The 17,710-nt window shown below is 41.6% G+C and overlaps 4 protein-coding genes across 5 annotated transcripts in view; 3 read left to right on the top strand and 1 right to left on the bottom strand.

Moving 5' to 3' along the window:
- The window catches only part of LOC110975827 (uncharacterized), a 44,768-nt gene extending 40,910 nt beyond the window's left edge, over positions 1-3,858 (bottom strand). The window contains exons 1-2 of the mRNA XM_022228666.2: positions 3,819-3,858; positions 2,608-2,813 (exon numbers count right to left, since the gene is read on the bottom strand). Coding sequence (XP_022084358.2) covers positions 2,608-2,730 — 123 coding nt within the window. The 5' untranslated portion in view covers positions 2,731-2,813; positions 3,819-3,858. The remainder of the gene's footprint in view (positions 1-2,607; positions 2,814-3,818) is intronic.
- A 5,601-nt stretch (positions 3,859-9,459) lies between these two features.
- On the top strand, positions 9,460-13,502 carry LOC110976238 (uncharacterized). The gene is made up of 3 exons (XM_022229343.2): positions 9,460-9,776; positions 10,250-10,383; positions 11,142-13,502. The coding sequence occupies exons 1-3, from the start codon at positions 9,722-9,724 to the stop codon at positions 11,409-11,411; spliced, it is 459 nt and encodes a 152-aa protein (XP_022085035.2). The 5' UTR covers positions 9,460-9,721; the 3' UTR covers positions 11,412-13,502.
- A 232-nt stretch (positions 13,503-13,734) lies between these two features.
- On the top strand, positions 13,735-16,419 carry ovca2 (OVCA2 serine hydrolase domain containing). 2 transcript variants are annotated; one of them, XM_022231107.2, is made up of 8 exons: positions 13,735-13,870; positions 14,200-14,293; positions 14,443-14,496; positions 14,707-14,838; positions 15,154-15,219; positions 15,685-15,825; positions 16,035-16,094; positions 16,278-16,419. In XM_022231107.2, the coding sequence occupies exons 1-8, from the start codon at positions 13,832-13,834 to the stop codon at positions 16,376-16,378; spliced, it is 687 nt and encodes a 228-aa protein (XP_022086799.2). In that variant the 5' UTR covers positions 13,735-13,831; the 3' UTR covers positions 16,379-16,419. The 2 variants fall into 2 exon arrangements, with proteins under 2 accessions (XP_022086799.2, XP_087003926.1); XM_087147800.1 differs by lacking the exon at positions 15,154-15,219.
- Positions 16,420-16,589: 170 nt separating this feature from the next.
- On the top strand, positions 16,590-17,628 carry adat2 (adenosine deaminase tRNA specific 2). The gene has a single exon (XM_022231119.2). The coding sequence runs from the start codon at positions 16,590-16,592 to the stop codon at positions 17,193-17,195; it is 606 nt and encodes a 201-aa protein (XP_022086811.2). The 3' UTR covers positions 17,196-17,628.
- The last annotated feature ends 82 nt before the right edge of the window (positions 17,629-17,710 follow it).

Here is a 17,710-nt window from a genome sequence, read left to right as displayed (position 1 = left end):
AAGTTGATGCACCCGATATGTGCATGTATTCCAGTATAGGCATGTTTTGTTTTGGTAAACAGATGAAGAGCGACGTAGGACATCATCGCCCTTCAAGTGACTTCCGCTGTAGTTGAAGAGAACAGGACTCCAGGAGGGTGTAACATGTTTAGTTCGTACAAGTACATAATTACATGTATTTCAATTCAATCTTGGCTCAAAATGGTGTCAACAAAATACATACAGTCTTTAAGTGTAATGTGGAGGGTTTCGGGTAGACAAGCACAAACGAAGTGAAAGCAAACCAAGGAGACTCATGGGCATCCAGCGCATTTTGTGGAAATATCTTGCCTGAACATCTGAAGAATGCTACCATGCCAGCGCCCTCTTGCGCTTTGTCATGCGGAAGATCATAGTCTCCCCCAAAGCCTACTTTCGGACCGCCAAAAGATTTATCACTGAGGTTGATGAAACTCCTCAACACAGCTCTGATCTCCAAGTGACTGTGTTTTTTTCCTCCACCCTTCCTTCAGTTCCTAAATTCAGGAATGCTTCAACAATTATATCGGCTATATGTATGCGGACGGCCAGACAAAAACATGTTTACTCGCAGCCTGTCGTTCGCACGCCAGTCCCAGGTGAGGAGTTCTCGATAATCGCATCGTTATCTCCTGTCAAGGCGTAGGAGTTGCGTATCATGCGTCCTAATTCTGTTTATGATTTTAATAAAAAAACAAGTGGTTTAAAGGAAGTCGTTATAGTCGCGCAAAAAGTAGAGTTTGCCCCACGCCACTCGCATAACGGTCACAATTCATCGATCGTGACCTTTTAATTCCTGGTGGCACAGAAGGCACTACATCTACAGTATGAATCCTTCCTGAAAAAAAAGTGCGTAACTGAACACCCCATGAAGTTATTTCACTCAAGCCATGAAGAATCGTTCAAGTTATGTCAGCGCATCTTCAGAGATTCCGCAAGGAATTAAAAGAAACAATAACCTTTCATTGCGTTTATGTTAACGAAGGGCCATGGTACATAATGGACGAAATGTAACTTAAGGGTCACGAATGAAATCGCACTTTAAAACGTGCAGTTTTTCCCGAACGATGTTATTCTGCTGGTTTCAGACATTCACATGCATTAAACTTTCAAATCTCGAGTCAGTGGACAGTGGGCTCTACCATAATTATTCAGATCCTTTCACGATGCTGATCCTTGCAAAATTATTCATCAATCTTGCAACGGCACGCCCCCGCATTCCAAAAAGCCTGCATCGTTTATCCACGTTATGTCACCTTGTGTGGCGACTCGGTCCGCTTCAGCGGCCCGGAGTTGTCCCACAATTTCCATTTGTTCTCCATTCGTACTGGTCATCGGTGTCCTTGTCACTATCGCTGTAATCGCCACCACAATTGTCAGTTTGTCAACTGAGCCTGGCCTCCACATTTTCTTTAACTTCATTCCCCCGTTCTCCTTTTCTGAATGCCCACATTTTTCTCTCTCTAAAAGTGGGTCGCATCTGAGCTCCGATGGATTAGCAGTCCATTAACATGTATGTAACGTGAAAAGATGCATGGGGTTGTACGCGCCCGTCCTGAATCTATTACTATAGGATCAACTGCATACATCTCCTGAAAGGTTTAGGGAGCCCCCTAAAGCAGACCTCCTTCTTTGTCTAACCAATAACTCAACCTGCAGGGTAAGGAGGGGGAATGGATGTCATGCTTATCCAGCGTTCAGCGTGGATATCGAGTCGCAATAATCGATTTTTATACGTGGGTTATGCGGCCACTTCGTAATGATTCAATAAAGCAAGTGATACCTGTGACATATTGTTTGCTTTCAAGTGGGTGCGTGAGTATCAATGACAAGAATTCTTGCCAGCGGATCGCATAGTTCATTTTAGGCGCTACGGATGTGCCCAATAAACGTCATTTGATACTCCATCGGCTTACACTGAAGCAACCGCGATTTGGTAACATTTAAACGATTGAGGATTGCCGGGCTCGGATTACATGGGACTTATCAATTTGGACTTATTATCTTCAGCATGGTCTGTGTTTATGTACCTATAAGGTCACAGAACTAAACTTTGTGTGTAAACTTTCACAATAAGGAAAAACAAAGGAAAAAGTATGTAAGCTACATTGTTATTTGGTGACAGGAAAATAAACGAATTTTCAAGAATAAATCGATACTGTTCTAATTTGTCGCAGTAAGATTCCTCCACCTGCACTGCTTAAAGCAGACAAAGTCCATTAAATTTTCATTTCGAATAATCCGTCTAACTGTTCAGTCGTATAGAGTACCTACTTCCACCGTCGGACACAAAGTCTAGGACCCATGGTAAACTTCATCCAAACCAAGCGTTTTATCTTCTCACACTGAGATTGTGCCGACTTACACATATATATCGTGCCTTTCTGAACACACAACACATGCTCGAAAATCTCGACACAATTTGTTGGTATCTAGTGAAAAAGAAGTAGGTTTTGCGTGACACTTCCTCGGTTGGAGGGTGTTTAAGGAAAGTCAATTGTCCCCTGGCTTCATGAAAACAAAATAGGCCTACCTATAAAAACATCCTAGAGAAACCCCCCTCTTAAATATCAAAATATATTTACTTACCACTAGGCATACACGTTTCAACCAAAAACCAGTGCTGTGCCAATTCCAATGTGTTTTATTTAAAAGTATCCATCCTGTCGTCCTTGTCTCCATAAGACTTTTCAGTTTGACATCATACGTCATTTTCTCTACTGCAAATCAGCCATTTCGGTACCAAGTCAGTCTGTGTCTTAACGTTCCACTCCTTTTGTCGTGAAAGACCTGGACTGTGGAAAAAAACATGGAAGGGAAACTGTTTGAAAGTGGGCCTATAAAGCATGCTTAGGCATGTTTTTGCTTTGTACATGTACATGCTTAGTACAGCTTTAGACCTTTCAGGTCTTATACAGTTGACTGTCCAGTTCCGCAATTAAGCCAGTTTCACCAAAACGGCCTTCATACCTCAGAAAGACAAATTGCTCAATCCATTATTCTCTGAAATGTTTTACTTGAAGATCTTGCAGAAAAACAATATTGCTTATACAGAACCGCCGCGGTATCGTCAACGAACGTTTTTCGCCGATCACAGTTCACAACAGCAGCCCTTGTGCGCTCTGCGCGATGCGTTTGTTGCTCTTTTAAACGATCATCGCGGTGTTTTGGTTTTTTTTTCAAACCAAAGCTATTGGAAATTATCAGCTATCCCACCGTTGAAATATGAGTTCTGTATATTTTCAAATGTGTATTTTTGGATACAAAAGTGACTGCAAGATTTTTTGCCAGTTCCACAAACGAGTTTTAGATTACAATGCGCGCATTCAGTGTGAGTGTGACGCACGTCCTTCTGTGTCCGAAAAACACGACCTATAATGTACAGATGGCGTAATTTGTGGAAATGTTTGCGGAACTGGGCAAAACCGACCACCAAAATGACTGCCCAAAATTTTTCAGTATTTAATGTAGCGGGATAATTTCCGGATAATTTCTGGATGAAAACCTTTCCATGAAAGTAAGTTTTGAGGTGCCAGGGGCCTTGGACAGTAGGCTGCTTGCGGAACTGGTCAATCAAAGTTGTCACCTCAACTTGTTTGACTACCGTGTAAAAGTTCCCAAATTCCTGACACGCGCATGTGATTTCAGCATATTAAACTAGCCTTTAAATGCCTTTTCTAAGTTCACTGAGCAAAAGTTGCTCCAAGAAATTTTAAGTTCAAATGAAGGCCAACTGCAAGTCACTACAGTGGTCTCTTTATTCGCACTTAGAGTGTTTAATTCTTCAAAAACAAACTTACCGGTCCGTTCAGCCGTTTGAACGATTGGTAACTTTTTGGCAGCACTTTTGCGCATGCGTTTTCAGATAACGTGTTTGCTGCCACCAAGAGTTTTCTCAGATTGCTAGAGATTCTGTCATTGCTTGATTCAGATAATTAACCGAGATTAGCTAATATTCTACGTGTAAGTTTTCGCAGGAAGTGGTATCTGTGTTATAAGTTTAAAATGCATCGTTTGTGGATCATCATTTTGCTCGCCAATATTATGACTGGGGAAAATTTACATCTTAAGCAAAGTCGACTATTCCCCTAAATCAATCGATTCCAAATTCCTAGTAACCGCTTTCCACAATTCTCTGTGACAGACAGCATGACGAACGATTTGGGTTGATGTAGGCACAGTAAAAAGCACCGTCTCTGGCCCCACATCCTTCACTGGCCGGGCGTTGCTTTCTACGAATTGTCAGCATCCAGTCATAGTCAGCCCCGCTGCCGTTACATTCGCACCGACTCCATTTCGCCCTTTTAACTCTCGGGAGCAAAGCAAACAACTCAGTTTCTCTGAGCAAATGTCGAAAGATCTTGGAGTGGTCGAAGCTGTCCCATTTGTCCCTCCTTTTTTCTCGAAATGTACCAGTACAGCTTTTACCCCGAGAGACGATATTTTAACACATCGCTGTCTTGATGACACGTCTGCGTCTGAAGTATCTTTTTTTTTCTATAAAGCGTGGATTGCTTAATGTTGTAGAATGCACATGTCACGTCGTGCGGGGTGTTAGTACCACAACCTAGCTCTGTTCACTGCAGGGCCATGAATGTGTCATGTACGTTTTTAGCCGGTCCAGTTTATATAGGCTCATCATTTTAATCTTACAATGAAAGTAGCCTGCTGTTGACAGTGATCAGTCCTAACAAATTCGGATTATTTACACATATTTGGCGTATAACCGAAAACTACTCAGCTCTCGCATAATATTTGCGTTGGAATGTTCTTTATGGATGACGTACTTATTATTGTAAATGAGCACAGCATCAGTTAAATGTGTCAATAAACGTAAGTTTTCAAATCTCAAACCGTCCCATCAGAATTTGTAAAGGTTATCACTGTTGCACTTTTCCTAATCAAATGAAGGAACGTTACTGCATTTATCTAATGTGGTCGTGTGACGCATATCATTCAGCGAGCTAGATCTAAGGTGAAACGTAGCCATCGATTGGTATAACGGGGGCACCGCCAAGTAATGATGACATCGGCTACCCGCACTGTGTTCGCATTTCTAGGTGCCCAGTGGTTGCTCTCATTTCCTGGATCCGGAGAAGTGGACACTGCGACAACCCCAATAAGCCAAGGGCACCGGCCGGTACTCTGTAATCGACGGACTCTGATAACCAATACGTATGCTTTGAATCCTTGCGGAGATTAGCGACCGAGTCTTGTGTAATATATTGCCTTTTCTGATGTCAGCCAGTCACTAAAATGATTTTATTATTATTATTTTGTAATTATGGCTGTACGTAAGTTTCAAAAAATGAACATGGCTTTGCAAACCCGACGTACATCCACTATATAAGACAGATTGTATAAAAAACCCAATAAGTTTCACTAGAAACACAGGCACATAAGACAACAAACCAACAAATCTCCGAACAAATCTCCGCCTGGGTTAAAAGGTTTTATCCCTTTAGCGAGGAGGCTGATTTCGACCTTAAACTTCCATCCCTGCATCAAGTTAATACGGAACGTCCATCCCCCATCCCGCGAAAACTATCCGAACAATTATTCATCGACCGCGGTGTAATTTCACTCCATAGGTCGCACTGGTGTGAAAGGCTTCAGCGTGGTGAATAGTGGGATTACCGCCGCATCACCACCCTTCGCCATATGGGCGCCAATAAGGCGACAGTTATGAGGCGGCTAAGGTGCATTTCAAGACTTGATGACGGTCGAAGAAAATGGCAAGAAATTCGATATACTGATTCGGTACTTGTGCGATGCTCATCGTTCTGTGCATTTATAAAAAGTGACCCAGTCTTTGGATTTAATAAAGTCTCACCTATTTATCTATCTGTTGTTCTGATTCTCAAATTGTTCGATTCTTATCATAATTACACACAATTATTGTGCATAATTTATAAAAAGCGACCACGCAAATTAATAGATGAAAAAGGACTGCGCAGATCAGTCTCAGTGCCTTTTTATTGCCAAACCGATTTGATATTTGTAACCAGGTCGTTGCCATCCTGACATTTCTTGATCGTCCTGCCGGGCTGAACTCCAAAATAGCACATCTGTCAGTACCGTGTTGCTTGTCTCCCGATAATAACCAGCGGCTAGAGTGAACCAACGCCTTCGTGGGGTCGATATCGCCCGTTATCAACCAGACGAATAGAGCCATCTCAGCAAATGAAAAGGCTTCTACTGTTTGTTTTCTTTTCGCCTTGTTTTATCCGTGGAATTGGCGAAGAGCTGAATTCCCATGACAACCAAAGTATATGCACTAGATTTTGTGTAGCATTTGGCGATTCGAATGACGCGAGTCGAGATCTGCTATCAAACTGCATGCATGATTCATTACAATCCATGCATGCGGATTCAGTATAAACCAGCAGTATATTAAAATTAAGCTGTGTTGATGTCGAATTAAACGAAGGATCAGCAAAAAAGTACATGAATCCAGGCTCGTGGTTGAGACACGCATCCTGATCGAAATTAAAATGGGTTTTCGATGTATATGCACGTTTTTACATTGTAAAGACTGGCCTAAGCAGACTCAGTGGTCGTGCGCATTGAGATGGTTTCAACTCAATGCGAGAAAAGACAATGAATTTCGCAATGCCGGACGCTTTCCGACTTGGGCTAAAAATTTCGCTGCAAACGCATCCTGGACGCCAAAATTTGCGTTCTCGAACCGGTCTCAAAGTGTTTATCGAACCTTTGATATGTAACAGTACACGGCTATAGTGCACGGCTATGTAATGCATTTTACAGGTAAGCAGCGAAAAGGAGAACTAAACTTCATCATTTAACCCGAGGCTCTGTCCTGGCGCGTCGTCATGGGAGCACTTTCGTAGCTTCGTTTCAGTGTGGACAAATACCAGTGATGCTTGAAAATTATTGGGACAGAACTTCGAGATTTGGGTCTGTCTTTTGTTGGTTTATTCTAAAGACCAAGGGCTCTTTGAGCTTCAAATGTACTGCAGACTCTGCGTCATGAATGCGGTAGAGTATCACGTGCTCTGTTTGCTGAATGTACGCTGAGTTTGGCTGACCTGATTTATTTCTAGGTCTAGGCTCCGGTGTTGGTCAATCTTTTACTTAGAGCAGACCCTTGAATTAGTTGACCCCTGACGTGCTGTCGGGGTGCTTGAACAGGCATGTTATGTGTGTTCCAATAATTATTGTACAGAGTTTTTGCGTAATAACGTTAGACGCATCACGTCTCACTGATATCCGAGATAGCGCCCCCAATACGTTTCAGCTGCGCAATGTCTGGCTTTGGCTTGACATCATGTATTTTTATTATCTTGAGAAACTAAATGGAAGTAAGCTTTCATGAGCTTGTTTGTATCGTCCCCGACAATGCCTCAGATTCACATTGTATTTTTTGTCTTCATTGTTTTATTCTTGATCTCTGTTTGTTGTTATCTTGGTCTTTATTAGTTTGTATATTGTCTATACATGCAGAATATCCACGGAGATCGTCAAATAAACCGAGCAAACATCGATTCAGTCACTCGATATTGAACAGCATTTTCTGGACGTGTAATATCGTTTGAATATATCATTCAGCGCCTTGGCTGGGTTAAAGTTGGGGCAGATGTGGGCCGATAGATGTGGCGGGATGGGCCTCGCGTGGTTGATACCTCCATGCTGAGACAGGTTCTAGAAAAGAACTGCTGAAATGAAATTGCAGGGAATCATTGCAGCGCTTTTCAGTAAACAAACAGAGAGTTTGTTTGTCAGACTTGTTTTGCGAATGAGTAATGGAACGTCGTGGGCTCCAGTCCCGCCAAATTAAGCTATAACTATGAACTTATTCACCCACGGCCCATACCTCTTCTTCTTTTCCCCTGCTTCTTTTGACAAGGAGCCACCATCGTTGCTGAAGGTTAAAAGAGGGCGGCCTACGTGGGCATAATGACGATCGCCGCTGTAGGCTCATCAAGGAGGAGACCCTTGAATAAATATTACAAGTCAACGAGACGGTAATTTTTCAAATCAGAATTGGTAATAACGACGCAATTACAGGAAAGGGGGCGACGAACGTACGATAATGGTTATTTACTTGTGTTAAATAACGATGTGCTCTAGTTTTTCCATGCGTTATTTTTTGCATAAAGACATTTTTGAACTTCCACCACGTCCACCTTTAGAAAATTATAGCTCATGTGAAACGACGGCTATTTCCTGTATCAGGCTAAAATACATCGGCATATAACTTTAATATTACTAAAGGTGATTCAGTTTGTACACGGACTAATTGTTAAACTGTTAAAAAAAGGAAATGTCACTTAATGCATATTTCTCTCACTTTGTCGACAGTAAGCTGTAACTTTCCTCTTCTCGTGCGCTGCAAATTTTACGAGAGCAGTGGCGTAAAGCAGTTTATTGGGGGCTAGTTTTCAGCCGACCAAACCCATGTTACAAACGGCAGGGAGAAAAATGCCTCAAGAAAACATTGTCTTTAAAATTTCAGTGTTGAAGTTGATTGGAATCTTCGCCTGTTAATGACACAACAATTAATGGAATGTTTGACGAATTTCCTACAAACAATTTTCAGACTGTATCTAGGAAATCTCGGGTACCCTTTTTGTCACCAGGAGTGTTCATCTCTATTGCAACATCCTGGTCCGTCCTCATAGCCGGCCATTATTGTGATTGTGCGTAAGCGTCACAAGCATTTTGTTTTGGGATAAATAAGCTTTTTTATCCCGACCTTCAATAACTGTGCCATTGTGTTGTTTTCTGTATGATATTATAAAAATATCATCTGCATGATATTATAAAAACCCTATAATATACCTACGACCTAATATTATTACAAATACCACACAAAATGCCGAAGTGTTAAGTACTTGTTAATTAAAAAGAAAACACAACGTGAGCTTTTAAGTTTTTCGTGGTGACAGCGGCAAGATAAATACAAGTAATAGGTTTGCGGTAGCACCATGCGAAAATATCTCTTTTGTGAGTGTGTGTGGTTATTAAATAACGGTTCTTTCATTTTCAGAATTACGCATAATTATAAAAGGATATTTTCGCACGGTGATACCGCAAACCTAGGACTTAACAAAACACAACTTTTTATATAATTTTTCTAATTGCATAGCAAACATCATGTGCTGTTTTATATCCTAGTGCTCTTTGATTTCAAAACAGAGTACGAACAAATTGATAAGTGTGTAAAAAAAACGCCATTTGATGTAATTTGACACCTCATTATCCGCTATGCAGCTAAACTGGTTGAGGAGCTGACGACTTTTTTTCAGTTTTTACATCTGTGAACACCGGATAACAATTTATCGATTTCAATACGAAAAAAAAATCAATGCTTTTTATCCGTATTGATCAAAGTCTCACCGGCAGTCTTCTCTTCCGACCCCCTCACTCAGCTTTTTTTCACACCTTTACGCGCGATCGCGTCTCCCGAAGCGCAAAGAAATCCCTCATGATGACACATCAGTATGCCACCGTGCCCTGCACATCCAGACAGCACTTGGTACAATACTGAAAAAAACGCCGAGGCACCGACGAACTGCCATTGCTGGAGTTTTCTTGATGTCACAAGAGCATCGTCCTGCAATATTCCCCGGAAGAAAATATTTCAGGGTTTTATCTCATCACCGGGCAGAGCAAGAATTAATTAAGCAACGAGAGAACATGGTGGCCGAGTGAATGTTGGGGGCTATCGGCAGATGAAAGCATGTGGCGCGGAGGAAGGATGGACGAGTGGGCAGGAACTGTCGTGATCGTCGTGGGTAAGTTCTCTCCTGTATTTACTGGTATACATTGTGACAGATTGGCTATACTTTTTGTTTGGTCAACAATCAAACGTTCGTTTCTAACTTTTTGTTTACAATTACATTTCAATAATTCCACTCACTGTGTCTGAGACTGTGTTTGTTTTTATTGTGTTCCATTGTTTTTAAATTTGGTTTTGTTTTCCTTTATAATTTCATTTTCCCTATTAGTAATCCCGTTACAAAGAGCATATTCCATTTTTGCTCAATTCATAAAAGATTTTTAAAAGTCCGCTACGCAATAAAATAACTTGGACGAAATCCCGATTTAATCTTACAAGAATTGTTTATCTGTGTAAATTCCACTATAAATTCCCAATCCAAAACTTGGCGCCATCAACTTACACTTGACGAAATAGGTGAAACAAATTGCTTTCGTCACTACTTAAACATTAAAATAATGAAAGATTATTGATTTATTTTCCATGCAGGTTGTATTTTCTTCGGACTTGCCGCCGCCGCAGAGTTTAGCTGTTACGACTGTGCAGCACTGCTTAGTCCCGAATCGAGTTGCGAGACGGGGCCAGACTTCAACTCGACCACAAAATGCAAGACATATTGCTATGTAAGGGGTGTTATGTATTTTTGGATACATTCGAAACTACCCCCCCCCCATGCCCAGAATTATTGGAAATGCTATCATAAATATATTTATTTTTGACATTATTTGCGACGCTGGGATGAGATTATGTGGGCCGAATCTTGCGCAACTACTTATTCTGCTCGGCCGATCAACCTCATCATTAATTCAGGCGTCATTATTATGCTAGGGCGAGCATTAGAACTATGGGAAACCCTGGGGACGAGAGGGGCCATACTTCATCATGTATAAGCTTGCGCTTCGTATCAAGTGGCATTGCTAAGAAATCCGACGAACGTTTTATGTAGCTTATTTCTAAACATCCCTTTGAATCTGTAACCTTTGTTTCAGTCTGTTTTCGCTGATCAGATTCATGATTCGCGCACTCAAACTTGGGTAACTCACTCAACTCATTTCAGACCAGCTCAGCCCGTGGAAATCTAGCCTATAACCCCACGTCCCAATTCATACAACCCAGGACACTCCATCTAAACCCAAGGATGTCCGATTTCAACCCAAACTGTTCCACCAGGCACCATGCCCGAATCTGTTTGTTTGTTTTTTTTTTAATTTCCCCCATCCCCTCACAGGCAATTCACTGCATGCTCTGACCATACAAACTTGGGATGACAGAAATATGCCACTCCCATTTTCCCTCATAGCCCTCATCGACTGAACTCCCCACCTCTCTTCCTAATGATCTTATATACACTTCCCTCTGTCCACTGCATCTAACTTTTCAGACAGATGTCACGACCCAGGCAGGAGTTCGCTCGTACATGAAGCGGGGCTGCACCACAGAGTTAGAGTGCACGGAGGAGACCACCTGCCGGGAGCTGTCCCGTACGGGACCCTGCCGCTCCTGCTGCCAGTCGAACCTGTGCAACGACGACGAGCCGGACTTGGACGCCATCAACCGGGCGGGAAAAGTGGGCGTGGTGTGGTCTTACGGGGGGCGTAGCCTGGGAGTGGTAATTGGTGTGGCGGTTGCCTTCGTTGACAAGATGTATTAAATTAGTTGGAATCATGACACGGTGCTATCACAAGAAGAGCATGGAATTTTTTTTCTACCTATCTTCCCGTTCACTCTGTATCTCCAAACAAAAAGGTTTGAACGGTTCTGTTGTTGCTGCTGAAGTGCTGTTTCTGACCAATAAAAATGCAGTCACAGGAACAGAGCCACGACCAGTCCGTTATAATCGATAGCTAATTGTCGATTTCGAAGAGAAGTACGCACCAAATATTAAAATAAATAGCATTCTTCCTTTTTCATTGTACTGTCATCCATAGCGTTGGTTCCTATAGCTCTAGCCATTTGAAGAAACATAATAGCATGGATTTTAAAGGTTCTGCCAACTTTGATATGGTGTGTTTAATTCAAACCTTATAAGTTCTGACATTAGGATATTAGTTTCGTTAACGGGGTTGTTGGTCTTTTCCGTGCTTACAAATTTCCTTTTTCTGCTCCAATGCCGAGGAGTTTTCAAAAAGAAACAGAAAACGTTTGAAGGGTAGCTGCAATCAATGTTTTTGATTACAAACCTGTAAAATGCACCTTCGTGCCTCCCTCCGTAAAACTTATTTTCAACTTTTGTTTCACTATTTCAAGGGGTATTTTAATGCCATTTTGTTTTTTATGCTAATAACTATTTCCATATTCATGAGCAACTGTGATGTCGTCTCAGGAAGAGCCTCAATGTTAGGTTTGTATACAAAACGTTCTGTTTTTTTGTAGATTTTCTTGGACAACGTTTTCTCTTCTTTGCTGATTTATTGTTTATGTGCAAAGCAATAAGAAACCATCAATCCCTCTCTCGGAAATGTTTTTAGTTAGTAAATTCTGGGTACACAATTTGAACAGAAATAGAGCCTGAAAGTAAAAGGTCACGCAGCGAGTTGCCTGAACCCTCGTGCGGTCCTCCTGTGGGGAATTTATGTTGGGCCGTCCTATCACGTTCGATAATTTTTGGAAGAATAATTCCTAACTGAAACCACCAAATGAAACAATCATGTTGGAATTTTACTTTTGTCTTCCTCAAGTAATTATAGGAAAAGTCACATGGAGATAGGTAAAAAACGAATTCTCTTAACGACCTTTCACTTCCGGCAATATCATACCTAGGTGTCCATGTTCATGCACGTTTGTTTTCACTGCCCGTGCTTACGTGAAAAAAAGATTGTACAACGTTGCAAAGATTTACCTACTTGCAGTCGATGGGTTCCACATTCCGTTGAGTTAGCATCACGCAGTTGTTGTAAGCAAAGCTTATACAAAAGATCAAAATCTTTCGTAATCGAAGTAGAATGTTGCTTTAAGCTTATTACTTATAAATTACACGACTGTGTAAAATATTGATCTGTTTTTTATTTTGGCTTTTACTGATAGACTACCATAAAATTTCAAACCGTAAATGTTCATCTGCGAACGAGACTGCCTCATTGCACTGTTCTTCATGTATTTTAGATTTTCGGAAGTGATAGGTCAGTTTTTGGCAGGATATTTCTCTTTTAGGTCAGGTGATTTTTCAGTTTCTATAAATTGATAGACTAGCAAATATTTTCCAAAGCCCCTTTTCCGAGTTGGATTTTTTAAGAAGTAACTGAACGAAAAAATATTACAAATTCTAAAATCTTTACACGTTATTTTTCCTAACCAAGGGGCCCGGAAGCGCACCATCAGGGGTCAACTTTCAGGCTCTATATACCTATGCACTGAACCACGTCTTCCCTGGATGACTTCATAGCAACAGCGCCATCAGTTGTCTGGGAAAACATCGATAAAGTGTGCACTTTTCAATGCATTTTTAACCAAATAGGAGTGTGTAAGAATTTTCATGCATTGAAGAAAAGTACAAAGATGCAGAAAAATTGTGTCAAAGAAAAATTCATTGCAGCTACACTTTAATGCAAACGATACATTTTTGCCTCCATGTAAACTTCAAAGGGAATGTTTTAGCAGCGTTAAATGGCCAAGAATCGGAGTATCAAATTTTCTTGAAGTACATAAGTAACGCTCATTTGTGAATTCGTGTACAAACATTGAGTTGTGAGTTTCTTTTATGTAATGCCAAGTGCTAGTTTAATAAAGATGACACTTTGCCAAATCTGTCCAGTGATAGCTCTTTCAGTTGCTTTTAAGTTTGAATGCAATACTATCATTCAATTCTACCACTTAAACCCCATTAGGTTGCTCATGCATGTTAACTGTTATTTACATGATTAGAAGCATACCCCCCCCCGTCCCGCCCCTGGCCCCCTTTATTGCGCTCACCGCGCGTGCAGCGCTGGCGTGCGCCAGCGCCACGTGACCAACTGAAGAGCGCCCTCAACTGACCACATAGCCAATGTTCCGCTGCGCCGCAATCAAGGAGGGACGTCGAGGGAATGTTTAGAGAAACGAAATTCTTTATCTTTATTAACTAAGGATGAAGATATGTCTTCTTCCGCGTCTGGAGCAAGCGACAAACTAAAGGTATGAGTAGAACGCCAAAGCATAAAGGAAACGCTGACTGCGGATAAGTAACACAATATTCTTTCGTTGCGTAAGAGGGTCATGTATAACCATGCGTATGCGCATGGACCAGTGTCAAAAACATGATGAGTGTACCAACATCTATTAGCGCCACACCGTTTTGTGCACGATCATACAATTAATCCGTTCCGTTGACTATGAGACGAGGGCTGTGAGAGGGTCCACTTCTCTGGATATTTTTTTCGGGGGGTGCAGGCTGATCCATGCTTTTACTCATTTGCCAACCTTTATTTGAATTCATTTATTTCATTATTTGCTTTTAATTTTAGATTCTGTGTATCCATGGTTACCGCCAAAATGCTCAGATCTTCCGAGAACGGACTGGGGCACTCAGGAAAATCATAAAGAAGTACACAGAACTTGGTGAGCAAAATTTGATTGATTTAATTGATTGATTACACGTTCGTTAAAGAGAGAAACAAAATTACTCTAAGTTGCTCGGCTGAAGGTTATATATTTTCATAGAAGTCTTCGTTTTGAGCATCTCGTTGCTTGGTCGTTTTTCTTTGCAGTTTTCATTTCAGCTCCAAACAAAGTGCTGCCAGCCGAAGGTGAAGAAGATTTAGGTAAGCTGAGAGGAAGTACCTTCCCCTCCCCCCAAAACGGGGTCAAACGTCTACATAGTAGATACAAAATTAAAACATAGCCACGTTGTCATAAATTAACCATCTGCAGCACAGTGCAGAGGGCTTGTGCTTGTGCTTGTTAGGAATCGGCTGTAAAGGTTAGAGCCACTGATGATCGCTGTTGCTTCCTTTTTTGGCTCGATTGGACAGACCAGAGAGGTTGGTGGTTCTCTACAATTGACCACACCTTCAAGGCCAACCAGGTGTGCGATGTGAACCCTGGCCTACAGGAATCGCTGACCACAGTGGCCCAAACGTTCAATGACCTTGGGCCCTTTGACGGTGAGCAATGCCATGTAAACCAAATAGACAGTTTATGTCACTTGTCCACATCAGTTTGGCAGTGGATGGGTTTTAATCTGTATTAAATGTTCTATTCCTTTTTTTTTTGAGGAGTTGAATGAAAGTGAGCCCTCATATTTAAAGTTAGTTACAGACAGAGGTCAGCATCAATGCAGAAATGCACTCCCCATCATCCGGTTATATTGGGCTGATGTGCGGATGTCGGTTCAGATTATATGTCATTGATTCATGACATGACGGCGGACAATTTTGAAATTCAACTTTGCATCCCTTTTTTTTTTTTTCAAAATGCAGGCATCCTTGCCTTCAGTCAGGGAGCAGCTTTTGCAGCAATACTCTGTGCTTTGCAAAATCAGGGAGGTAGGTAAAAAAAAAAAATGGCAAATTTATATTTGTAAATCAATCCACTCTATTTCCTTGTGGATTTTCCTTGTCCACATAACATTCTTGCCCACATCGCAACAAAAAAGCATTGCTATAGAGAGCTAGGCGACTTTTAATAAACATGTTTGTGTACTGTTGACTTTCAAAGCTATTAGGTTTATACTTGCTGTTGTAAAGTTTATCATAAACGAAGATAACCAGAATATGTCGATATTTGTGAAATGTTGAGTGCTTCATTTGCTTCCCTTCAGAACAGTCCACCTCCTTACTGTTTTCGCTGACTTATTGCAATTTAACTGTTCTTGCCTTGGAGAACGCGTACACCTTGTACGATGCTTCAAAGCAGGCATGTTTGTTTTGTTTGTTGAGACAGAAACCTCCTAATGTAGCCAGAACACGGTCTCATTAAAGCTAATCACTTTTTTTGGCCATTTCCCCCAGATACCAGATTTCCCTTCAAGTTTGCCATCTTGGTGGCCAGCTTTCGCAGCCTCAGCTCCAACCACGCCGCCTTCTATGCCAACCCTATCAACTGTCCAACGTTACACGTGTTTGGTGACACGGACGGCGTCATCCCAAGAGGTATTTATTAACCCAGTGTTACCTGACCAATTGCTAAATGGTGTATGCTTCAAGGATTTCTCTGTCAGTGGAAACCCAGGAATGCTTTGAGGACCAAGGAACTTTACATGAATTCACAATATGCATTTGTATCAAGCTTAGCTTTAGTCTCTAAAATTAGCAATCTTACATCATATAAATGTTTGGGTCGTTTATAATTTTTTCTCCAGAATCAAGTGAAGATCTACTACCAGTTTTTGTCAACCCACAAATTCTGAATCACCCAGGCGGTACGTTGTCACATTTTTGTCAAAGATAATCTGAAGTCTAAAATAAATCTTTCTGACGAAACCAGATGATCTGGACAGTGTCTCGTCATCTTCTAGAAGTTAGGTCCAGAATTTGAAAATGTTGCAGGTCTTTGGATTAAATTATCATCCTTAAAACAAGACTGTTCTTTTTCTCATTCACAGGTCATTTTGTGCCGGCTTCAGCACCACAGAAGAAGGTTTATCTTGAGTTCCTTGAGCATTGGTACACCAAGAAGCAAGAGGAGAACTCGGCTGCAAAATGAACTGTGTAGGAGACTACTTTTCCTATGTGCGCCTGTAGAGTCTATAGGAAGACTGTCAATACGACCTTAGTCTTAGCCTTACCTCAGGTCTTTCTTATCTGGCTTAAATTTCTAACCTCAATTAAAACCTTTCAGGAATAGTTCTTAAGCGTGGTATAGGGACTCATGGGTACAAATTTCGGAACATTTTGCTATCTCTTGAGGATAAGTTATGGCAGATACAGAAATAAGAGAGGAGCATAAGAAATGGATGACTGAGGCACTTGATTATGCAGTGTCTGCCCGGGATCGAGGAGAGGTGCCCGTGGGCTGTCTGCTTGTTTATAGGGATGAGGTCATCGCCACTGGCAACAACAGGGTCAACGAGACCAGGAACGCCACCAGGCATGCGGAGATGATTGCTGTAGAGGATGCTATTCGGTGGTGTGAGGAAATAGGTGCCCAGTCCGTCGACGTCTTTGCCGAAACCACGCTGTACGTGACCGTGGAGCCGTGCATCATGTGCGCCGGTGCCCTGCGTGCAGTCGGTGTCCCATTGGTCGTGTATGGATGCGCCAATGAGCGATTTGGAGGCTGCGGCTCCGTCCTGAACATTCACTCAGATGAAATCCCCTCACTGGGGAAGACCTTGAGATGCCTGCCGGGAGTCTTCAAGGACAGAGCCGTGCAACTCTTGAGAGAATTCTACAAAGGTCAGAACCCAAATGCGCCAGTTCCAAAAATCAAGCCACAGCAGAAACACCAAGACAGAGAGAAGTCACACCAACACCTGGAGGTGGAGACTAATACTACAGGGGCAGTAGCAGACTCAAGTTGAAACAGGCTTTTCCAAAGTTTGGTATTTCCTATGGTTTCAGCATCGGGCTTTGTTCTCATTTTATAGTCCATGAGTGTCACAAGTAGTGGGCAAGGGGAGCCCCCTCCCCTTAAAAAAAATCCTGCCAGTGCCCGTGGCACAGTTTCCCGAGGTGAGAGTGCGTAGCTCGATCCAGCTTTTATTTTCTGCTGCAGACACAAACGTGACTCATTTTAAATTAAGCCACAACTCGGAGTACTTTTGTTCAATTTTTGTCCCAAGTTTGGAGTGTTTTTGTTTGATTCCAACAGGAAACATTTGAAAATGAATCAGGTCCCACAAATAAAAGTGAAATCTTAAATAGGAAAGAGATTTAAAAAGTGTAACATGTATGCACTGAGCATCCTCTCTCAACATTCTTGTAGGATGAATAAATAAATCTTTATATTCTTGACATTTTGGAGCAAAGTTCATTGATTGATATTTTATTAAATATCAGAAATTGTTCCTCTCTCATAGGCACCTGCAGAAAAATC

This window comes from Acanthaster planci, linkage group LG17 (assembly GCF_054643075.1).
Source record: "Acanthaster planci isolate LZ-2023a linkage group LG17, COTS_SCS, whole genome shotgun sequence".
NCBI lineage: Eukaryota > Metazoa > Echinodermata > Asteroidea > Valvatida > Acanthasteridae > Acanthaster > Acanthaster planci.
The sequence above is the reverse complement of the archived record's forward strand: the minus strand, read 5'-3'. Positions and strand labels throughout refer to the sequence as shown.